We start from the raw sequence: 24,772 nt of genomic DNA, 5'->3' as shown, positions 1-24,772 counted from the left end.
CAGGAGACCTAGACACAACTTTGAGAGACAGGGAAAGAGAGGCAGAGATAGACAGACAGATGCACCCCTCATAGAGAACTCCTGACAGTTCCACAACAGGTGTCAGTATTCATAGGCTACTGGCAGGAGGAGAAGTTGGTACAACATTTCTGGAAGGGACTGTGGCAATGTTTGAAGATTCTTTCTATTTTCTTTAAGTTTGTTTATTTTGAGAGAGAGGGAGAGCGAGCGAGCAGGGGAGGGGCAAAGAGAGAGGGGGAGAGAGAGAATCACATGAGAGAGAGAGAGAGAGAATCAATCTCATGAATGGCGCGAGGTCATGACCTGAGCTGAAATCCAGAGTCAGATGCTTAACCGATTGAGCCACCCAGGCGCCCCTGAAGAGTCTTAAATATGTCTGTACCTGTGACTCTATCAGCATAGTTCTAGGACTGTCCTAAGGAAATAATCAGAGATCAGAGCAAAGACTTATGAACACAAGGTAGCTTATGGCATTATTATTTATTGTATAATAAAACTGTAATCTAAATATCCACAGTTGGGGCATGGTCAAGTGTTCCAGAGCATTTAATATGTTGAAATATTACATAGGCACTAAAATGGTTTAGAAGAATTTTGAATTGCATGAGAAAAACTCATTCTATAATATTAAAAAGCAGGACATAAAAATTATATGTATGTTATGCTAACCACTCCTCCCTCTTGCCATGAAGTGTTAAGGAGGATATTCATAAGGAACTATAATATGACAAAATATTAGCAGTGGCTCTTTCTGGGTGATAGAGTTATAGGTAGTTTTGATTTCTTCACACTGTTATATTTTCTAAATTTTATGACATGAGAATATACTTACTTTTTTATAGACAAAGGAATTTACTTATGCTTTTGTAATCTGCTATAAAGCCTCCTTTCTAGGGAAAAGAGGGGATCAGAGAAGACTACCTAAGAACTGGGCACAAGGAAGTGTTTCTCACCCTCCTGCCTGTCTAGTGCCGCATGGCTGCTCATTCCAGAGTCCTCCGCACTAGAGCTCATTCCTAAACAGCTTACGGACCGTTCAGATGCTCCTGGCTAGCAAATGGTTACCTCTAGGCCAACCTTCCCGGCTGACCCCTGAACCCCTACGCCCACATGCTCACTTTACATTTCTACCTGTCCCTCTCCAGTGGACCCCTCAACAGACCCTAGGTCAACAGATCCTAAACAGAAGTAATTATCTTGCTTCTCAACTCTTCCATCCAGGTGTGCCCGGGTCAATACAACCTACTGTACTGTATAACCTACGTGCCCAAACCAGAGACCCGATTCCTCCATTCTCCCTCACATCTAATCAAGATCGTCCATTTGTCAAGCCTCCATGTTCCTTCCTCTCTTGGATCTGTGATTTTCTCTTGCCCCGTGGCCTCTCTCTCAGGTCAGGCCCTCGTCATTTCTCTGATGGATTATGAGCTTTCTCTGTTTTGTTCTTTTTCCGTCTACTCTCCATCCCACAGCCATCAGCTCTTTCCAAAACATAGTCCTGATCACATCACTTCCATGGTTAAAATCTTCCATGGCTCCCCCAGCTCACTCCTGCAGTCTTCAAGGCCTAGCCTCTGCCTCCTTTCCTAGCTACTCTCCCCCCTCTGCACCAGCGCCATGTACCCTGGAACAATGTGCCATTGCCCAAATGTGCCGTCTCTTGCCCCTTGCATGCCTGCACTAGCAGTTTGCTTGGAACGCCTTCTCTTGCCTTCGGGGCCTGGCTAGCCCCTCGACCTTTTGAAAATCCTAGAGTACACACTGTCTCCACTGGCAAATCTTCCCTGATCCCCTGAGACTGTGCTGGTCCTCTCCAACATAGTCTCACCATACTCTTAATTTTCTGGGTGGTCTGCTGGCTCCTTCAGCTCACTGTAAACTTAAGAACCTGGACTTGAGTCTCATTCCTTCGTTCCTTATTCCTTCATCTCCAGCAACTAGCACATTCAAGGTACCCAATAAATGCTTTTGGAACACATGCCGAGGGAAGAACTCTATGACTAAGACAACAGAGACCAATTCTACAAACATGTCCTACCGTCTGATCAACAGCCTACCCTTGTGTTTCAGTGATGATGTAAATAAGACCAAGGAAGAGCCAGATAGGATGAATATCCCGTCCTTTTCACCTCGCACCAAATATCACACTGCCCCAAAATTAAGCAGTAGAGAGCTGGAATGTTCATTTCTTGCAAACAACTGCGTTGGAGAGGAGGAACAGAGACATTCTCTCTATAACTGTAAACGTATGATTCAACAAAACGTATTGCTACATACAGCAACAGGGGTGGGGTGGGGCGGACATGCCACACAGCTTCCGGAGAGCCCTCCGGAGAGCCCTGTTTTGCCACGAGCAGTCCCGCCCTACGAGAGGGAGGGGCCAGCACCACTGCAGGTGGGCTGGGGACGAGACCCCGCTGGGAAGAGGTTGCCAGCACGCAGAGGTGGCAAATGAGAGCCACTGCTCTTTTTGCTTCTGGCTAATTGAAGCTACCTGACTGTAACTAGGGTAAGGGAACTGGTGCTAAACTGATTCATTCCTCCACTTCTGCCCTCCAGTTGGACCTGCTACGCACGGTACTAATCAAAGGAATAATTTCCTTAATTGCATGAAACCACCCCGAGAGCTAACTTAGCACAACGTTCTCCATTACCCAGCCCAGATTCCCTGTGCGGCGAGGACGCGCTGCGTGGGTTGGCAGAGCCGAGTTTCACGTAAGCAGGGGTCAGCAAGCTGCGGACCACGGGCCAAACCTAGCCTTCTACCTGCTCTCGAACGGCTCATGAACTAAATGGGGTTTTTACATTTTTAAATGATTGGAAAATCATCAAAGGAAGGATACTATTTTGTGACGTGAAAATTCCGTGACATTCAAATTCCAGTGTCCTTAAAGTTTTATCGGCACACGGCCCCACTCATGTGTTTGTCTGCGGCTCCTCTCACACTGCAACAGTCCACAAAGCCTAAAATAGGGACTATTTGGCCCTTTGCAGAAAGTCTGCCGACCCCCAACTTAATGGCTGGGCTAGGCCAAGGACATCCAGAATAGCATGCCACAGCAGCTTGGGTCCCATGGTATTCAAAAATTATTTTACCAACAAGTTTATCTTTATAATCAAGTCCACTCAAAGATACTGCCTGATGTTTGGGCTTCAAAATCATGCCAGGAGGGAGTCATATAAGATGTAGCTGAGAACTTAGTAAAGGCTCCTTTGGGCTGGAGGAATCGCCTAAGATGGAAATATAAGCTTTTCTTCACCACAACTTTCTCTACATTCAGAAAGTCAATGGCTCAGTAGGAGCCATTCACATCCCTGTCCACCTGCTGGGGCTCCCCAAAAGTGGCCCAGTTTCTTGCAGGCCATCCTGCTGGTTTCTCAAAGAAGCCGGCACAGAGTGGGCTCTCTCTGAAGTGCTACGTCCTGCCTGAGGAATGTCGGGCTGGAGAGAAAGCCCCAGAAAAGCGTTGGTGTAGTTTCCTGAAAATGATCAATACTCCCCGAGACGTTTTTGACGGTTCTATTTACCACTCCGCTACCCTCCCTTGCTATCCTTTCTTTAAGGCCAACGCTAAGGCACAGACTCGAAAAGGAGCCCGAAGCCTTGTCACGTCATGGGCAGAGTCATCTGCCTCTCTGGCGAGGAGGCTGGCTGGGAGCACGCTTCGTGTCGGCACAAACAGAAGTACCAGAGCTCTGCACACTCTTGAGGCCTGTCGGACAGGCCCGAGTCACAGAGCAAAAACCAGAGCAAGGAGGGAGAGCTTCTCACGGTTCCCCTTCCTCAAAATTCAAGGTTTGCATATGATGACCAACCATAATGGTTACTTTTCTGATAAACACAAAAACACTGGGGCCCCCTTGTAAGAAACAGAGGAGTGACGTATGTGATCATAAATAAAACGAGAATCCGTGTTAAAGTCTAGAATGATCATGACCGCAGAGAGCATGAAGATGGGAAGAAACCACCTGGAAGGGATACTCTTCAATTCCTCCAACCAAAAAGCAAAAAAAAAAAAAAATGCATCTGGCACCTGCATTTGCTTTTGGGGCAGTGAAAACACAGGAATGTCACTTCACTGAGCTAGAGCCTCTTTAGAACCAGGTTCGAGCTCTAGGTAAAAGAGACATTTGAGGCAAGTAATCCGACCTCTAAGGCAGCGCTTCCCCATCTGTTGCACACCACAGCACGTACAGAGCTTGCTAACATTTGACAGCATACTCGGGGCAGCAGACAAGACTTTAGCGGGTGGTCCTCCGGGAGCTGGCGCCAGCCCAGACTGTCTCGGGTGTGGGTGAGACAGCTCCGGCCCGAGCGGCTGACTGCAGGCACCCAGTGGTCAAGCAGCCCTGTGCTGCTGTGGCTCTCACAGCCTCCGAACCAGTCTGTCCCTGACGGACAAACAGGCGCTACCCGAGTACCCTCCACCTCACTTATTCGGAAGGTCATCACGATGAACTGATTTCTTACAAAGGTGTAACTTCTGCTTTAGCAGATTTATTCTGCATTCAAGGGCATACTGTGTGACACGACGGCAGACCCGCTCGCAGAGCCTCTCTCATTGAGGCTGGTGCAAAAGGGCGTATTTTTTTAGGACTGCCACCAAAAATGTGGACGTGGTAAAACGAGGCAAGCAAAGCATCAGAGAGAAACTCCAAGCAGCAGGCCACGCCAAAAGCACTGAGGAAAAATGGGTTTTCGCGAGGGCAAATGCAGGCAGCAGGCACCGGAGAACAAATGCGGTGACTTCTGAATAGGGCCATTTAGCTGATTTATAAAGGATCTCGCCAGTGTCCCTTGCTGAGGGAGATTGATGTGCTCCTCCTTCTAAAGCTGTGGTCCACACAACTTGTTTTCTGGGGAACCAAGGAATCAACTCCAAGGATGTACATCCATTATTTTCAAACCTTAATTAACTGGAACCTAATTAGGACTTTTGAGGGTTTTTTTTTTCCTTTTCTTACTTTGAAGGAAAGCTTTTCTCTCTTAAGTCAGCATGGTTTAAGTGGAGGAAAACGGAACAAAGAGTCAGCTTGCATATAAGCAACTTGCATATAACCTTTGAGGTGGCATCAGCTTTCTAATTTACAAATTGTGAGGGCCAGTGAGATGCAGATGTCTAAGGTTATTTTCAGCAATAAAATTCTGATTCTAAGATATGCCAACAGATCAGTCAGTATCAATCAGTAATCTGTGATCATTCTTCTACCTTGACTACTACACCCCTAGGATCCCAAAGTGAGCTGAGATCACCTAACTGATCCTTTATATTTTCATAGTTATAGAGTATTTCATATACTTAATCCAATCAAACTTTGCAACAATCTGATAGGGTAAGGTCTCTAAAATGTTGTAACAGAAACCCCTCTCATTTGATGTGCCTGAGGCAGTAGTTGGGAAGTTATTCTAGGAGCTGGCTAAAGACGGGAATCATACAGAAGATATCTATCTCTCTATCTATAACTAAACATTTATTCCAACTGAATTTATTCTTGTTCTTAACTAAAAAAGGTATTTTTAAATAGGCTTCATGCCCAACAGGGGGCTTGAACTCAGGACTCTGTGATCAAGAGTTGCACGCTCTAGCAACTGAGCCGGCCAGGCGCCCCCTTGTTTTAACTTAATTTATATAGATATGCATTCATTCGTTTTTTAAAAATACAGAGCTCTTTAAAAGAGGATGCCGATTAGATATATACGTATTTTTTCTGAATAAATTACACTCATAATTCATCGTCTATAATTTATAGTTTTTGTTTCTTTAAAAGAGAGGGAGAACTCAGACTTCTGTAAAGCCATCTGAATACAGAATTCTTCCTGAATTTTATGATTTTTTCCCCCTACTCTTTTATAAAAATTTTTTTTAACGTTTTTATTTTTGAGAGAGAGAGAGAGAGAGAGCGTGAGCAGGGGAGGGACAGCGAGAGAGGGAGACACAGAATCGGAAGCAGGCTCCAGGCTCTGAGCTGTCAGCACAGAGTTTGACATGGGGCTTGAACTCACGAACAGCGAGATCACGACCAGAGCTGAAGTCGGACGCTTAACCGACTGAGCCACCCAGGGGCCCCAACCCCCTACTCTTTTATAGTTGTCATACCCAAACAGCAGAGTTTTAAAAGATTTATCCTGGGGCACCCGAGTGGCTCAGTCAGTTGAGCGTCCGGCTTCGGCTCAGGTCATGATCTCACGGTTTGTGGGTTCGAGCCCCACATTAGGCTCTGTGCTGATGGCTTAGAGCCTGCAGCCTGCTTTGAATTCTGTGTCTCCCTCTCTCTCTGCCCCTCCCCCACTCACGCTCTCTCTCCCAAAAATAAATAAAAACATTTAAAAAAAAATTAAAAAAAAAGATTTATCCTCATTGAATCTCTTCAAACAATTTTAGTTCTCAGAAACAGAAGCTTTTTTTTATGCTCTTATTTGGTCAGTTAGACTGCATAATTACAGCAACACACAAACCCAGCACAATCAGGTTTGGGAGTAATTAGGAATGCTCCTGAAACACACGAGGGCCCTGGGTGGGGGGGTGCACCGAGGAAGGAGGGAGCGTTAGCCAGCCGGCGCAGCACGCCGTGGTACTGATCACTGGGTCCTGCAGAAGAAACGAGGCACACTGGCAGATGTGACCACGGGACATCCAGGGAAAAGTTCAAGAAGGCAGGTGGAGAGGCCTTCTAGGGCTTGGGAAGGAGGGCAGGGCCAGAGAGACGGATTTTGGCATCATCAGCAACCAGTCAGTAGTTAGAATCCTAAGAGTAGAGCATTCATTCAGGAAAGGAGTGTGGACAGAGAAAAAATAGAGGGTGAGGTACATCCTAGGGAATGTGAACCCTATAGGGGACAGGAGAGGAAGAGGCTTCCGCAAAGCGACCAGCAGGACACTAATGGAGATGTACAAAGGGGAGCAGAGAACCAGGAGGTGAGCTTCAAAGGGCCAAATGCAGAACAGAAGTCTAGGAAGCAAGAACTGAAAAGCATCCTTGGATTTGACAACCAGGCAGCCACTGGTGAGTGAGAACTGGGGTGTGTTCACACCCCCACAAAGAATTTCACTGAAGGAAAGGAAGGAGATATTCCGTCATCTCCTGTGCCTCTGGTCCCTCTTCTACTGGCTTTGCGGTCTGTTTTGGCGGCCACTCCGACTACGGTCTGCCCATCAGCATTTGTGAGCAGACAGGTCTGCTCAGGCTGCCTGAGCCCAGGTTGGGGAGGAGGAGCATGAGAGCTCCAGAAGGTCCCTCAAGCACGGGCACAACAGACTATCCACTTGCCCCAAACGCTGCTAACTTAATCCTAGGCCCAGGGCAGCAACTCTTCGTAATGCCCGCTGAGAAGCATTAGTGATGCATATCACAAAGGGTAGGATGAAATGGAGCCTTCAACTAGAAAGGCTTTTGAGATCTCTCTAAGCTGGGACACTCAGAGAAAGACGTCTCTGTGAGGCTGCGCTCTTGCCAGTCCTCTCCATCAGCCAATCCTGAGGCTCAACTCTTTTTTCATACACCCAGAAACTTCCCAAGCACAGTGACCAGGCAAGGCGGGCAGTTCTTGGGGGTTTGGGTAAGAAATATAAGAGAAAAAATCGCACGATACACGGAACACGGACTCGACTCTATAATGTACTGACAACTACTGAGGAAAGAATTCCCAAGTCTTAAGAGTTGCTGCGCATGGAAACGGACTTGGAAATGTGACCAGGTTTGAGTGACAGCTGCAGAAGTCCCAGAGGGCCACCGGCATGGCTGTGATACGCAAAGAGCAATCAGTACCATTCTGGGCCGTCATTTTCTCCAGCGGTCAACGTTCCACAGTCTCCTCAGCTCTCTGCTTCTTCAAATACGAATCCAGAATTATAAACATATAACTCTTTTTGGAAGACAAGGGATAAGAAGAAATGCCTTTTTTTCTAAGCCTCATGATCCGATACTGGTCAACTACCTTCTAAACTTCCATGTTTCCTGTTCTCACCTCCATTCAGAGGGATTTGAGGTAGGAATTGAGGTAAGGCTCAAATACGGGCTACAGGCCTACCAGGAAGGACCAGCTGGGAGTTCTGGTCACAGGGCTGCCCACACAGACACGACCCTTTTGCCTTGGCTCATGTCAGTGGGCCTCGTGTGTCTGTGGAGTTTGGAGAGCGGGTGAGAGTTAGTTCCTGCCTGCCTCAGAGAACAACGTTTTAGGGCTGTGACTGGGGAAAAAGGAGGAAGATCCCAAGACTGCCATGCTGAATCTTACGCACACTGGGCTCGAGCACAAGTCAAATCCGTTGGTTGCACAAAAAAAAAAAAAAAAAAAAAAGTGACTGACTTGATCCAAACGCAGCGCGCCGTCCACAAACCGCTGTTTGCGTAACTCCTTTGCAATTCCGTGGAGATTCAAGACGGCCTGGTGTACCTCCTCGCTGGTGTGCTCCGGGGAGATGGGGGGCAGCTCCTTCTCAGGGATTTTCTTAGTCGGGCTTTCAATCATGCTCTGTGCGTGCTCGTAGCTCAGTTTGGTGCAGGAGCGAATGATGGTCCGACCAAACCATTCACCAAGGATCTGCAAAGACAGATTGTGAGGGAATCATGAGGAGGATTTATTGCGGGTTCTTCTTTCATGCAACCATTCATCCAAACACATTCTACAGAGCTCTGCCAAGCACCGACTCCGTGCTCAGGATGGCATTAGGTTCCAGCTACGCATGAAGGTCGATCGGTGTGGAAGCTCCTGCCCGCGGGGAGCTCAGACTCTGAGGCGCGGACAGTGGACAGGCAGCGGAGGCCAACAGAAGGTCTGCAAGCACATGGGTGGCACAGACCAGGCCAAGCAGGAGGGGACTCAAGGTGGAGTGCCCCTTCCTTAGTTGGGGTGAGTGGTCATCAATACTAAGACCGGATGGGGGAGAAGGCCTGGGGGTAGATGCCAAATATGTGACAGATGAGAACAGAGGCAGACAAGCAGGGTGGAGGTAGAAAGAGAAAAGTAATTCCAACTTATTCTATTTGGAGCATTTATGTCAAGACGAAGTCCAGAATGGGGTTTCTCAACCTCAGCACTACTGAGTGGCCTAATTCTTTGTTGTGGGGGCCTATCCTGTACACCGTAGAATGTCTGGTGATATCCTCGGACTCTATCTGATAGATGCCAGTAGCCCCTCCTGCAACCCAAAGCTGACAACCACAGATATCTCCAGACGTTGCCAAACTTCGATGCCCTGGGGAGACTCGGCCCGGGCTGAGACCCACTGAGCTCAAAGACACACCCAAGTTTAGTGCTGGTGCTTGTTGCAGTGGGATTACTGTTGGCTTGTATTGTATCCTTTAAATTTGCTTGTGTTCTCTACGATGAGCTATTTATTGCTTTTAAAATAAAAATAAAAGAAACGTTCAACTATTTTTGGGAGTCTGAGGTGCAGGGAGGAGATCCAGACGGTGGGCAACGTAGCAGGCAGTCGGGGTGTGGGTCTGGGGCCTGGGGAGATGACTGGTCTACAGGTGGGGAGCTGGCGGCGTTGGTGGGAAGGCTCAAGAAAGAAAGAAAGGGCAAGTGAGAGTCAAGGCTGCATTCTCTACTACCTTCTCCATTTTTGGGGGGAAAAAGACAATGTGGAGAATGAAAACAAAAAGCAAGAGAGCTCAAAGACATAGGAAAAAAATCAGGAGGGTCCGATGTTAGAAGAAAGGGGCTTTAGCAAAGAGGTACTCAAAAGCCCCAACAGACACTTATATAGCACTTACAGCGAGACAAGACGCTTCCCCCAGAGAAGCCATTTAACTCACACGGCGACCCCATGATGTAGGTTTTATTATCCTCATTTGCAGAATGACACCGAGGCACAGACACATTAAGTAACCTTTCGAGGTCATAAGCTGGAAAAGGCCCAGCCAGGAACTGAGCCACAGCAGCACCGCCAGTCTGAGCTCTTAACCACCAGTGAGTCTCAAATGCCACTTGGATGTTAAGGAAGATGAAAACAAAGAAAATGTCTTTGTGTTTAGTATTTGCTTACCGGTGATCTTTAGGAAGGCTTTTTGGGGGAAAGGTATGGGGTGGGGTGGGGGGCAGAGTGGAACCGCAAAGCTGTCGGGGAGGAACCACCCTCAGGGCAGCCAGAGCCCGCTTTCCAGCAGCCTGGTGCCCACGGCCCTTGTGCCATTCAAACAGCAACATGTCCTCTGTGTGTCATGATGTGAAGAAGCTTCGGGAAGCTTTGGGTTAAGGACAGGAGCACAGCTGTGGTGGAGGCAACGCAAGTGGATGACGGCTTCCAGGAGGCTGGCAGGACGGAGGACTAGGCTGTGTTTATGGGGCGAGGGGAAGAAGCCGGTACAAAAGGAATGGATCCCGGGCCAAGTGGAGGCAACCCATCGATGAGAGAGGAAGAGTGGCCTGGAGAGGAGGCAGGAAGGAAAGGGGAGGTGAGGGAGGCAAATCCGGGGGGAAGAAGTGGGGAAGTGACAGCATTCACATCAGCTAGCCAAGGATGAGGGAGGGTTGGGGGGGAGCCGCTCAGGGGCATGAAGGAAGCAGCAAAGCTCTGAGATAAATACTGTGGGGAATGGATTCATGAGCAAGGAAAGGCCAGATGTACTGAGAGCTGAGAGGCAGAGGGGGCTTGGGAAATGGGAGCTCCAATCAGTAGCAGAAGCTCTCAGCCTGGGCTTGCAAACATCCCCTCTGCCTTCCTTTTCATCAGCCAAACCATTCTGTTCACAACCTCAGAGATACGCTTCCTGAAAAAAGGCCATTTGAAGGATCCATAGGTGTTCCCAGGGGGAAAGGAGACAGCCTAGCCCAGAGAAGCTGTACACACCACAAAGCCTCTGTGGAGCACAGCTACTACCCTGGAAGGCTAGAGAGACCCCTCTGATACCCTAACCCTCCCCCGAAGGAAGAACCAACACTCTTAAAATGGCAGCCAAGAAGCACAGGAAGAGAATGACAGCAACTATTCTCATTTTCCTTTGACTCAGTGCAAAGAGCCTTATTACAGAATCTTGGACCTATAATATCAGACTTTAATTTTCTTAAAAAAAAAAAAATCCTCAAACTACACTTTCTGGATTATTCTGAGAACCACTCCTAACCAAAAATGTAAGTGATTCAAATACTGTGCTCACGGCTCTTCTGCTGCAGCAAGTAGGCCCTGAATTTGGCTGTCAGGAGGTGTCCTGAGTGTGCCTAATGCAAGAGAAAAGAAAGAGCCAATGCTAGGTATCGTCCAACAGTCCCGGTGGGGAAGGAGTGTGTGCAGGTCTCCAGAAGAGCCCCTTTCAAGGTCAGCCCATGCTTGTCCTTCTATTACATCCACATTTCCTGAAAACTCCCCATTAATGGAGTTGCTCCAGCCTCCTCTAGAATGACAGGGCCGTGACCTATTCATTCTTGTGGTCACAAAGATTTCCCCTGGAGATTCAGCTTGTTTCCTTTTCTCCATTTCACTCCAAACCCAGTCAATCCTCCTCGTTCTATGTGTCAACATTTTGTTTGACAGTCTGTCTTTTGCACATTTGGGGAAACTTTCCCTTCCATTCCACTCCACACCTCTCTTTCACACACCTTACAATCCCTCAGGCATTCAAGTCATAGGACATCTGGCCTTCTGGGGTCTGGGTCCCTTTTTCCTAGAGGACACAGGAAACCACAGTGTGCTCATATGGGTGACTACCACACACAGGTCACGGGGACTCAAACCACCCCGACTGGGTGTCTATTTTCATGTAAACTGGTGGGTCAAGAACGGCTTTGATTTTTTTTTTTTTTAATGCTTTTTATTTTTGAGAGAGACAGAGACAGAATGCCAGTGGGTTAGGGGCAGGGAGAGAGGGAGACAGAATCGGAAGCAGGCGCCAGGCTCCAAGCTGTCAGCATGGAACCCGACGTGGGGCTTGGACTCATGAGCTGTGAGATCATGACCTGAGCTGAAGTCGGACGCTCAACCGACTGAGCCACCCAGGCGCCCCAAGAACTGCTTTACAAATCTAATGAAAGCTCCGGGTCCTCTCCTTTGAAATATTTACGTACAAAACTTTGCAGTAAGTTCCACAAGGTTCTGAGACACCCTGCCAACCCCAAGCCCATTATGTCCTCGCTCTAAACAGAGCTTTGCTTCTCCCTCAGAACCCTCTGATGAAAGTGCTGAGCGCTGACTAGAGGCCGCTTTTCATCCGCGAGAGTTCTTAAAATTTATTGTCTGTGACTTGGCAAAATCACAAGTCTACCACTCCTCACCAAAGCTCGAGAACCACACACACCAGCCGCATTATCTCAGTGTGCGCCACCTTTCCCCTGATGGGCACCTCTGCTCCTCAGATCGATCCTTATCCGCCGGTGATAGGCAGCCTTCCTACCAGCACACACGAGCCCCACCAAGGCCAAGCCTACGGCGCTGACGAGAACTTTCCTGGAGTGCTCTCACCTTAATTGAGCACCCCCACCCCTTCATCCCCGCATCCCAGGAAATGTGCACCAGCCTCCTTTCTGAATATACAAAGGGCTGAAGTGCAAGCTCTGAAGAGCCATCAAGAACTTTCTGGCCCAGTGACAGTGGCCTCAGGCAAGCAGAACCCATCCTGCTTGGACATGATCCAGAGACTGTGGGAATCATACCTGATACACAGATTTAAAAAATTCTTAAGCCAGGAAAGCACTGGGGAGGTAGCAGAGAAGCAAGGGTGCCCATCGCTGCGGTATAGACAAGGGTGGCAGGAGGGCAAAGACCCACAAGGGGGTGGGGGTGGGGTTCCCAGGGCAGCATGCCTGAGAGTGCGGGAGGAAGGTTTCTCTGGATGAAACACCTCATTAATTTCCAATTTGGAAACTGTGTTCACATCAACGCCCCGTCCATAACCGGGGCCAGTGGCAGAAGACAAAAGGACAAAGAGTTTTTCATGGAAAAAGTAAAAATGCCACGAGGAGTTTCATAAACAAAACCCTTTCAGAAGGAAGCTCGTGTCCTTCTTTCCTTTGCTTCATCACAGGATTTGGGTCGCTCCCCTTCTGCAGGCGGCAAGTTCCCTGCATACACTCTAGGACGCTACTGTTTAAATGTCAGATCAAATGCCGTGCCAACACCCGCGGAAGGCACATGGCTGCAGACAACCTGGTTTAGAAAGGTGCAAGTAACATATACCTCAAGACCTACTTTTGGGCACCAGGTAAGCCAGGGAAGAGCCCAGCACGTGACAGCACCAGGCCCCGTCTGGGGGCAGAGCGCTCGCACCTACTACCTTTTAGAATCTCTTAAGCAGTATCTGGCGGGAGTGTAGTGTTCAGCCCATTTTACAGTTGAGAAAACAGGCTGGCAGCTCGCGAAAAGTCACACAAACTCCTAAGTGGCAGCCAAGACTGGATCCGAATCTAGATATTTAAGAGTCAAAATTTAGCATTATTTTTATTATATTTCAGCTGAATATATGCTATTTCGGCTGGGACAGTGAAGTAAAGGAAACGAAATATGCCTCCAGTACATACCAACTTTTTATAGTTTACAGATACAAAATTGTGAGGAAACTTACCCTTTGAAAATTGTTCATTTCCATTTAAATCTATTTTAAAACTTATTTTGAGAAAAAAATGTCAGTGCCTCCTTATAAGAAAGAAATCTCTGATTTAAAAAACTGCTAATGATGTTGAACATCTTTTCATGTGTCTGATGGATAAAGAAGATGTGGTGTGTGTGTGTGTGTGTGTGTGTGTGTATACACACACACATGAACACTAGTTATAGAAAAGAGTGAAACCTTGCCATTTGCAGCAAGGTTGACGGAGCTAGAATGTATTAATGCTAAGTGACATAAGTAGTCAGAGAAAGACAAATACCGTATGATTTCACTCCTATGTGGAATTTAAGAAACAAAACAGAAGAACATATGGGAAACGGTGTGTGTATGTGGGGGGGGGGGAGGAGAGAGGCAAATGAACCGTAAGAGACTCTTAATGATAGAGAACAAACTGAGGGTTGATGGAGGGGGGTGGGGATGAGCTAGATGGGTGATGGGTATTAAGGAGGGAACTTGTTATGATGAGTGCGGGGCGTTGTATGTAAGTGATGAAATCACTAAATTTTACTCCTGACACCCATACTGCACGGTATGTTAACGGACTAAAATTTAAATTAAAAAAAAAAAAGACCTGCTGATGAGGTTAATTCGTAACTTTAAGGAATTAGATACAAAATCACTTCTGCAGCAGCTCTGGGCTTCTGCATGTGAACTATTCGGTTCAAAAAACTGATCAGGAAGAAATTCTCCTGACTGGAACAAAAGCAGACTGGGGTGACCAGGGGTGGGGGCGGGGCAGATTTCTGCCGCTTCTTACACCTCTGGACACGAGGCGGTCACGGAGTGGTGGGGGAGCACGGCGTGGACACGAGAGAAGTCAAAGGTGCCAAGAACACGTGTGAAAAGGAACTGGGCAGAGAGAGGAGGGGCTCAAAGACAGCTAGGAGGGGCAGACAGCGACTTGTCTGTGATAGAAGGTGCTAGTGACTACAGTGGGCACAGGGTGAGTGGTAGCTGGCTGAAGAGCAAGCGGGGGTCTCCTCGGCTGGATCTGCTGTGACTGAGTGAGGTCCAGGTCACCTCTTAGAGAATCGAGAAGACCATGGGAGCATTAAAGAGCAAATAACAGATGGAAGCACAGTCAGCAACATAATTCATTTAGACCCAGCTACGTCTCCTCCTGCTGCGTGGAGAGGCTCCGAGGCCCTCTGGGCCCACCCGAGACCCTTGCCAAGGGTGAGGAGGGAGCCTGGGCAGCAGAGGGCTGTGAGTTTGCTAGCTTGTTTTAGTTTATAAGGTGGTTTATGTGCTAGACTTCTCTGCAAGATTTATTTTATAGAAAATAAGCCTGAGTAAGCTGTGCTCTCTTCTACTGTCTCAAGGCACCTGCCATCAGCCTAGTCTGCTGACCCCAGACTATAATTGGGCCCCTTCCCATCTTGATCGGGAGGCAGCTGTCTAAACTTCTAAGCCTAAGAGGAAACAAGGAAACTTCCTGAAGTGTTTGCCTCACAAACCTAGGAAATGGCAGGAACGTGAGAAGAGCCTGAAGGCCCGGATGTGGTTAGGAGACAAGAATTCCATTCCTATGACAGAGGAGGAGGGCACCCCGCCTGAGCAGTCCTTGAAAAGTGTTCTCTTTACCTCAGACAGTTGCACGGGGGTGGGCAGGGGTGGTGGCCTGGCTGGGAGGCCCAAGGGCTGTGTGGGAAGAAAGCTAGAGGTGGAGGGAGAGGGAAGAAAGTGTAGGGAGGGTAAGGGAGGAAGGCTTCTGAGGACTGGGTTCAGATAGAAATACAAAATAACAAATTTCTAAAGCCACTGAGGTGCATTCATTCAGCTCCAGCCTTTCAACAAGATGAACCCGGCCCATTTCTCAAAAACAGAGGTCCTTTTAAAGACACCTAACACAGTGACCCCTTATGTTGTTTAATAACCTGAGGGCTCAAATCTTTAGGTTTAAGTCAAATACACTATTAACAGCACCAAAATGCAGGAGATAAGCTGAACAAATATAATTTTTAGCTCTTTGCATGACAGCCTCATAAATGATAAAAGTTTTTTTTTTTTGGTTTTGTTTTTATTTCTTGAAAATATTTTGTTTTGAATTCTTATTTTAATCCCAAGGATTTACAGCAAACTCGATGCTCACAATTTAGTCAGCTGTTACCCCGAAGGGACCTTAGGTAAGCCTCTAATTGGCTGGTGCCCTCATTAACAAACTGGGACAGGAAGGGCCCAAGAACACAGCAGAGTTTTTCCAAAGGCTACTCTGGTCCTGGGTTGTCTCTACAGGCCTGAAATAAAACAATTCTGCCCCTGCCTCTACAAAGGACTAAAGACAGATATTCTGGGAACTTTTCTATTATTCTCAGAATCTCTTTAGAAGCTATTGTCTCTCACCGGGAGCTACTTGGGCAAGGCTTCCACTTCAGGGTCTGAGGATAAAATACAAAACCCAACAAGGAGTTTATCATTAACCGAAGCCCCAAGTTACAGGATACTGTGCACGAGTCTCGGCCCCATGAACCTGCCGCAGACGACGGCCCAGGAAGAGCACACCATTTTCTTTGTCAAGTTTCCCAGGGTTCCCACAAGTAGCAGCTGGTATGGCAGCGGCAGGTTGAGCGTCGAGAGCAGTGGGGTGAGAGCCTGTGGAGGGGTCGTCATGGGGAAGCTGGCAGCACACCTTTCCCAGCGACAGCCCTGGAAAGCCCTCCTCAGCTCCCAGGAGACAGCTCAGGAGAGCTAAGAAGCCTGCCGTAGATAAAAGTGCCTCTCCAGGGGAACACCATTCCAGTTAAGCAGACTAAATAAACAAAAATTGAAAACAGGTATGCGATTCACTTGAGGAAATCGTTTTTGAGCAAACAGGACACTGTGCTGTATGGGAGGAGATGAAAAACTTAAGAGTGGGCTCTGTTTACGAGGATGTTAAAATCTGGTAGGACAACGGATCTGTGCACAAATGGCTGTAAAGTGCAGGGACAGGCACTGCAGGGGTGGAGAGATGGGGGAAAGGATTCTGAGGGAAGGTGGGGGCCCCCCTGTCTGCTCACCTTCCCAGACTGTGTGGCAGGGGTCCCCACTCTTCACCCCCTCCAGGCTGGGCATGCTGGTGGTCCCCTCCCCCGACTGAAGGCTAATCCCCGAGCTGAGGTTTGGGTCCTGAGCCTCCCGCCCCTTTGTGAGCTGGCTCCAAAAATCTGTTCCTTCTTTTCTCCTCTTCAACACCTCCTTTTCTACTCGCCTTCCCATACGGCCTATAAACATATTCCAATACCTCTTATCCGTTTATCAAAAATAAAACAGGACAAATTCTCAAAGTAATTCTTACTTTTCTTTCACTACAGTGGTAATACACATTAATTGTAGAAAACTGAACAAAATACAGGTGGGAAATGGAGAAGAAAAAAAATCTTCCATAAGTGCACCATCAGGAGATGACTACCATTTCTATTTTGGTGCCTATTCAATTCCTGTATCTTCAGTACCTTGTGTAATTTCCGAATGGAGCAAATACTCAATGAGTCTTTACTAAATGAGTGAAGGGAGGACTAAAAGCAGTTTCAGGGAGGAAGTGGCATTTTAGATGGATCTCAAAGGTAAGCAGGGTTGCTACTGGTAGAGATGTGGGGAAGGACATTCTAGGAAGAGGGGAAAGCACATGCAAAGTCTCAGGAGCATGGTAATTATCAGGCCAAGCAAAACCTTCGGTGGCAAGAGTAGGGGCTGAGGGGCCTGGAGGATGGACAGCAGACGGTCACAAAATGGGGGAAGAGCTGGTGGGGTCTTTGCGTGTCATACTCTGGAGACTAGACTTCTCGGGGGGGAGGGGGACGGTATTCCTAACCTACGACCGTGTTGAGCAACAGGGTAAAGGGACCAGATTCACCTTCTGGAAAGTCATGTAATAGCACTGGGGAAATAGAACGGAGAGCCATGAACAGTCTTCTCCCAACATGCCAGGGGAGGATGGCAAGGACTTGAGTGGGGGTGGTGACTATGGGAACAGAAGAGAGGGCTGATTAGAGATGCTTTGCAATGAGGGAGCTGTTAGCACTCAGAACTGATGTGACAGATGTAAAGCAAGCTAAAGACTGAGAGTGCGAGTGGCTCGGGGGGTGCCGATGCCATTAGAAGACCTAGACGACACTGGGCTGAAACCCAGGTTGGAATGGGCACGTGTTTTACTGCATGAAGAGAGGGGAATGGGTGAGGGAAGGCAGAGAGGGATTGTGACTCTCTGAAGCGGGGGGTGGATTTCAGCAGGTTTCCAGGGAGAATGGAAAGTCACCTGGGGGAATGGTGGATCTTGAAGGGAAGAGGAGTGGAAAGCTGGGGCCACGGGTAAAGGTTTGAAACAGCTGTATTAGTAGTAAATGAAAGGATTCCTAAGTAGCAGCCTGAACTGGTAGACAGCATGGTTCTCCCACAACGTCCAACGTTCATAAATGGGTGCATGAAGCAGGGCCTGGACAGATTTTCCTAGAACTACCGGGAATGGGCAGAGACCTGATGGATATTCTAGGATGGCAGTTAGGGAAGTCTGACCTCAAGTGAAGTTAGGTCACGGCAGCTGGGGTGGGGAGGTGCTACCTAGTGGAGAGGTCAGTTTGATGATAAAAGCAAAGTGAGCTAAGATGCTCACGTGAACAAAGACGGCCCAGGAAATGAGAAGAGACTCTAGTCCCGAGATGACTTTGTAGTCCATGCATTTCTAGCAGAGAAGCCAGGGAGAAAATAACAGGGGAAAAAAATTCCATTGTAAAGACTTCTAGATTTTATTCAGAATGAGAGACTGGAGAGTTTGTAAAAAGGAGAGACAAGACTTAATTTCTGACTTAGAAGGATCACTCTGACTGCTGTATAAAGAGAAGATGAAGTGGGGCAGCAGAAGCTAGGAGAAGAGTTAGGAGGCCACAGCCGTCCAGGTGGGGGATGGTTGCTTGGCCCCAGGTGGTGACAGCGCTCGCAGTGGTAAGGAAAGGGGCAGATTCTGGAGGTGGTTAGAAGGCTAAGCTGAGGTGATTTATTGGTAGACTGGATGTGAAGGGTGAGAGAAAGACCAAAGTCAATAATGACCTTATGGGTTTTGGCCTGCATAAATGGCTGAAATGAGGTTGCCACTGATTGAAGCTGAAATAAGCAACTTCAGGAGCACACTGTCACCTTCTAACTGAGCCAGACAGCACATGGCAGGGATGCTGTGGGAGATGCAATTGTGAGACCCTTCCTTTATTACTTTGACCTTTGACCCCAAGATTCTAAGGTCTAAGGACTCAGTAATCAAGTCCGATTCACTGCTTGTGACCTCTTTAGAGTGTAACGTTGGTGTTTTTACAAAGGTGACTTCAGATTAGGATGTCTCGATGAGTGCGGCACACAGGACACGGTCTCAGCTTTGCGGGGCCTTAATGCCAAGCAAGAGGGAAGGGCTGGAGGTAGGTGTTCAGGAGATAGCGAGGTCACTGATCTCACACGGTCAAAGTGGATTTCATGGTACCAGAATTGGATCTCACAAAGCACAAAGATGTAGCTGGGTTTGTTTTCCCTTATGACAGCATAAAATCACAAATGTCTAAATCAGAGAACAATGCTGTCACCACCAATACGTGAGAAGTAGGCCAAAAATGGACCCTTCAGCCTCTACCGATCTAAAAATCTGGGCATTGGCTCGGTGGAAGCATATACGACCACGATTTTCTAGTGGCCATTAAAAAACTCTAGTGAGTGTTTCAAGCAAGTGCGAATAGCGTTTCTATAGCCGATCACGCCTGCTCCAGAAAGCACAACATTGTGGTAGACGAAGGAAAAATGCGAAACTTTCTCCACTTCGGCTCCAGGTGAGACTGGCAGTCATGCTGCAGTGGTTGTGGCACGATGCTGGTGGCCCTGCTCTGGCTCCTTCTAAGTCGAAGCCATCGCCCTCGAGAAACCGCCACTCCACACAAACCTAGCCGCAGGCTTCGGCCGCTCTCCTCCTCGTTCCCTCGGGTTCTTGATGCGGGGCTACCTCCCTCCTCAATGGCCTCCTCTGGTTCCCTGACCCTCCCACCTGCCTGCTCCATGCACCCGCCCCCCCCCCCCCCCATCACCGATTAATTCAGGCCTTCCTCGCCAGGGTCTTGAATGAGCCCCATTCCTTGGACAGGAGTCTGGAATCTGACCTCTCATTTCATGCATCTTGACTGTGAGTAAGAGACACTCATGCGAAACGACATCCCGGGACAACCAGCCAACCAGGCCCACCCACCATGTGGTCTCCTGGTCTGCGTAGGGTATATCTAGTGGCTCTTGTGCCATGACTGTCCCTACTCCAAATCTTTGCACTTCCTATTTGGCTTGGTTTGAAGGAGGCCCAGCATGCCCCCCTGGACCCCGTGCCTACTTCACACCTGCTCTCCAGCCTTCACGTGCCAGAAGGCTTGCTCGCTAGACAACGCCTCCAACAGAAACCTTAAAGACCAATGCGCTTTTCAGAGGTTGCCTCTTTCGAGTGCTTCTTTTATGACTCTCATATTTTAGTAGCTCATTAGATCAGGCAGCTTTTTATTTCTTGGGTTTGATGCTGGCAGGCATAATTCAGATTCAAAGTTCTTTTCTGTTGACTCAGGTTAGTTTTCTTCTATGGGCTTTTATTTTCTATTTAAACTTCTGCAAAAATAAGCATTTATAAAAATATAAAACTAATACATGTTTTCAAAAAAACATTAGAAAATACAAAAAAGTAGAAAAAATTACTCATATCCTTAGTACCCAAATACAACCACTGTTGGCATCCTATTTTATTTCCTTCTGGTTTTTTTCCATTCATTTTTTTCCCCCTGTATGTTCCCACCCCCACCAAAATATGATTGCTGGCATACTGTCTTCACAATTCCTTCTTTGTATTTCAGATAATATTTGTTTCTTGACTCTTTTACTATTTATTTATTTTTGAGAGAGAGAGAAACAGAGTGTGAGGGAGAGAGGGGCACAGACACACACACGTGCATACACACACAGATTCTGAAGCATGCTCCAGACTCTGAGCTGTGAGCACAGAGCCTGATGCGGGGCTTGAACTCACGAACCGTGAGATCATGACCTGAGCTGAAGTCAGACGTCCCACCAACCGAGCCACCCAGTTGCCCTGTTTCTTGACTCTTAAAAAGGAACTGATTATCAGACATTTAGGAGTTGTAAAAACCAAACATAATGTGTGTAACTTGTTTTGCTTCCGGTTCTGACAAATTAGTTGGAGACGATCTGGGAAATGTAATTATGGACTGGGTTGTGGAGGACACCGAGGCATTAGTATTAATCGTAAGGTGTGCTAACAGCATTGTTGTTATATACGAAAATGTCTAAAATTTTTAGTTATGTATCAAAATATGGTGAAATGACATGATGTCTCTGGTTTGTTTTACATTACTTCAGGAAAAAAAAAGGTTGTCAGTAGTCGAATCTGGGAGATAGGGAGGGTGGGCTTATTATGCTACTCTCTTTACTTTCATGTCTATTTGAAATTTTTCAAAATAAACATTGAAAAGTTAAAGTACCCATAGTTCAAGCAGACAAAGAGTGTCAAAGGCTTGTGAAAACCAGCAGCCCTCTGTCTCCTTCCTTCCTCTGCCTTCCCCAGGGGTAACCACTTTCCCCAATTTTAGCAGGTTATTTGGGTACTTACTTCTATATTTCTAAGTAGCCTGCCTGATCGCTGCTTCTTGGTTTTTCAGTTTTAGGTGTTATTCAAAACTTTTTACTACAGAAGAAGAGAATTTAGTTTTTTTCCCACATGTGCTCCTTTTCCCCCAACCAAACCCACAGAACCGCTCCAGGCCCTTGCCCTCCCCATGGTCACATCATCGCTGTCAGAACGAACTATTATGGTTATGTGCATGCTAAGCGTTCCTTTTCTTTCCTACACGAATTTTTATTTTCACCAGAATTAATAGCTGCTTTGTTTTAATTTGCTTGGTTTTTCTGTATACCGTGTATATTGATCTACCCCAAACTTCCCACCAACTGTCTAAAACAGTGGTTCTTAAAGTATGGTCTGTGGACTCCTGGGGGTGCCTGAGACCCTTGCAGGGACCCAGGAGGTCAGTGCTATTTTCATAATAATAAATCCTAAGGCTTTATTTGCCCTTTTCCTTGTGTTGACATTTACACTGGGAACAAAAGCGCTGGCGGGGGAAATTTCTGCTGCCGCTGCCGCTGCCGCTGCCTTGGCATGAATAAGGCAACGGCAACAAATGTATCAAGTGCCAGGATACTCTTGACCACCTCAGTCCCAGGAACAGAAAGTCTAGCTGGCTTAAGAATGTCTGAATGTTTTTGATGACGTGGGTAAGAATGTTCTTGATGACGCAGTAACAGTTATTAGTCTTATTATGGCTCAATCCTTGAGTCCTTGTTTTCTTCACAGAAAGCTGCATGCTGAATGAAGTATGACGGCTGCCTGGAGGAAAAGCAGTTATGTAACTGAGCTGTAAGCTAAACTGATGGCTTTTTTTACGAAACGCCATTTTTGCTTGAAGGAACAAATAATACTCAAACTATGGTTATTTGGGGCTTCAAGAAAAACAACGGATATTATTTATTGCCTATGATAAAATTTGAGCTTTCACAAAACTGAGAATTTTGGAAACCTTGCATCCGACACATGGTACATGTTTCCTAATACTTAAAGACTTGTCTAATATCGGCAGTGATATTAACCAATGTGATTTTTTGATATCATAAAAGGAAATATGTTCACATGTAGAAGATCAGCATAAGGAGCCAATATTTTCTAAATGATCTAAACTTTCTAAATGCATGATAAAAAAAAAAAAATCACTGCCTAGGTAAAAGGTCCATTTAGAGTATAAGACTGGGGCGCCTCAGTGGCTAAGTCGGTTAAGTGTCCAACTTTGGCTCAGATCATGAGCTCCTGGTTTGTGGGTTTGAGTCCCGCGTCGAGCTCTCTGCTATCACGGTGGAGCCTGCTTTGGATCCTCTGTCTCTGTCTCTCTGCCCCTCCCCGCCCTCTCAAAAATAAAATAAAACATTAAAAAAAATAAAATATAAGACAGATTTTAATGTAATCTAGTAAAAAAAGTTGAAGTGATATTATTGTATCTATTGTATCAGTCAACTAGGGCTGCCATAACAACATACCCCAGTCTGGGCGTTGTTGATAATTGCTTTCTCACAGTTCTAGAGTTTGGGAAGGACAAGATCAAGGTGCCAGCCTATTTGGTTCATGGTGAGAGAGGCTCTCTTCCTGGCTTGAGGATGACCACCTTCTCACTGTGTCCTCACATGGCAGGGAGAAAGCGAGCTCTCTGGTCTCTTCTCACAAACACGTTAATTCTATCAGATCAGGCCTCCACCCTTATGACCTCATGTAACCTAAATTATCTCCCTACAGGCTCTACCTCCAGACACACACTAGGGCACTGGAGCGTCAACATATGGGTTTTAGTGGTACAGAATTTAGTCCCTAGCAGATACAGTTTCAGATTCTAGAATGGAACTAATTTTTAAGAAACTGTCAAATTCTGGTGTAATGCAGAGTCGAATTTCCATAATTACCTGAAAAAACTATTAAAATACCCCTTTTGGGGCACCTGAGTGGCTCAGTCAGTTAAGCGTCCAACTCTTGACTTCAGTTCAGGTCATGATCTCGAGGTTTGTAAGATCGAGCCTCTGAGCTGGGTGTGGAACCCGCTTAGGATTCTCTCTCCCTCTCGCTCTGCCCCTTTCCTGGGTGTGTTCTCTCTCTCAAAAATAATATACATAAATAAATAAACACACCTTTATTTTCCAACTACATATCTGTTTGAAGCTGGATTTTCTTCACTTACATAATTCAACCAAAATAACTTACCCTAACAGATTGAATATAGAAGCATATATGAGAAGCTGGTTTAATGTCTTCCTTAATACAGTTGTGAAAAACATTTAGGAAAATATAAAACTCTCCTAATTTTTAGAAAACATAGTTTTCATGAAATGTTATTTATGGCTTATTATTATTACTTTAATTGAAATATTTAAAATTTCTAGCAGTTCTAATTTTTAATGGGTAATCCACATGAACGTACACATTTTGAGGTCATCGAAGAGTTTTTTAGTGTAACAAGTCCTCAGACCTAAAAATTCTATAAGTGCTGGTCTAAATCATCTCTCAAAAAATTCAGATATATAGATGTTTTAACTATTTCATTTTCTTGAAGACACCTCTCTTAGAGCCTTCTGGCCTGCTACAGTCTGTCTGGCTGTCTTCTATACCCTTGTAGAGTTGCTGCCCTAGGGACCTTCTTCACCATCACCTACAGAAAATTATGACCTGTAGGTCAAATCCAGCCTGTCATCTGTTTTTAAGTAGAGTTTTACTGGAATATAGCCACGCTCTTTCACTTACATATTGTCTACTTTTGTGCTACAATGGCACAAAGGTAGAGTTGAGTGGTTGGGACAGAGACCAAGTGGCCTAAAAACTGAAAAGAAAAAAAAAAGTACTATCCTGTCCTTGACAGAAAAAGTTCCCCAACCTCTGATTTAGGTGATTCTTTCACTGCTTTCCTGGGTTGGTTTATTTGCTCCCTGAATCCTACGTCTTCCTCCTTCCTGATTTACTCTTTCATTCTGGTGAAGCACATCTTCTGGTAGCTTCCTGAGAAAGGATATATGAAAGGTACATTTTTTTGAGGCCTTGCATATCTGAAAATGTCCTTTCCTTTCCTTTTTTAAAATTTTTAATGCTTACTTATTTTTGAAAGAGAGAGAGACAGAGAGAGAAAATGCGCACTTGAGCCTGAGCGGGGGAGGGGCAGTGAGAGGGAGGGAGAGGATCTGAATGAAGCGGGCTCTACGCTGGCAGCAGAGAGTTCGATGTGGGGCTCGAACTCATGAAAGGTGAGATCATGACCTAGGTCAAGGTTGGACTCTCAACTGACTAAGCCATCCAAGTGCCCTGAAAATGTCCTTTCCGATTCACACATTTTATTGATAGCTTAGCTGGGTACAGAATTTTAGCATTAAAATCATAGTCTTTCAGGATTAGAAAGTGTTGTTTCATTGCCATCTAGCTTCTAGGGTTATAACAGAATAGTCTTAAGTTATTCTGAGTTCTGAACGACTGTATGTGACTTTTTTTTTCCTTCTTAGAAGCCAAGAGGATCTTTCCTTTGTCCCTGGTGTTCTGAGATTTTATGATGATATGGTCTGGAGATGATGTGTATCCACCATGGTGCTGGGCACTGGGTTCTTTCAATCTGGAAAGTCAAATCCT

The 24,772-nt window shown here is 46.5% G+C and overlaps 1 protein-coding gene across 7 annotated transcripts in view; it reads right to left on the bottom strand.

The window, feature by feature from the left end:
* Positions 1-24,772, bottom strand: part of DIS3L2 (DIS3 like 3'-5' exoribonuclease 2) — a 346,637-nt gene that overhangs the window by 69,378 nt on the left and 252,487 nt on the right. For 6 of the 7 annotated variants that reach the window (XM_042995635.1, XM_042995639.1, XM_042995636.1 and 3 more), the window contains one exon: positions 8,330-8,563. The exons of the other annotated variant lie outside the window; for it this stretch is intronic. In XM_042995635.1, the coding sequence (XP_042851569.1) occupies positions 8,330-8,563 (234 nt within the window). The remainder of the gene's footprint in view (positions 1-8,329; positions 8,564-24,772) is intronic. 7 annotated transcript variants of the gene reach the window in all.

Source organism: Panthera tigris, chromosome C1, assembly GCF_018350195.1.
Source record: "Panthera tigris isolate Pti1 chromosome C1, P.tigris_Pti1_mat1.1, whole genome shotgun sequence".
Lineage (NCBI taxonomy): Eukaryota > Metazoa > Chordata > Mammalia > Carnivora > Felidae > Panthera > Panthera tigris.
Note: the sequence above shows the minus strand (reverse complement) of the source record. Positions and strands in the feature narration are given on the sequence as shown.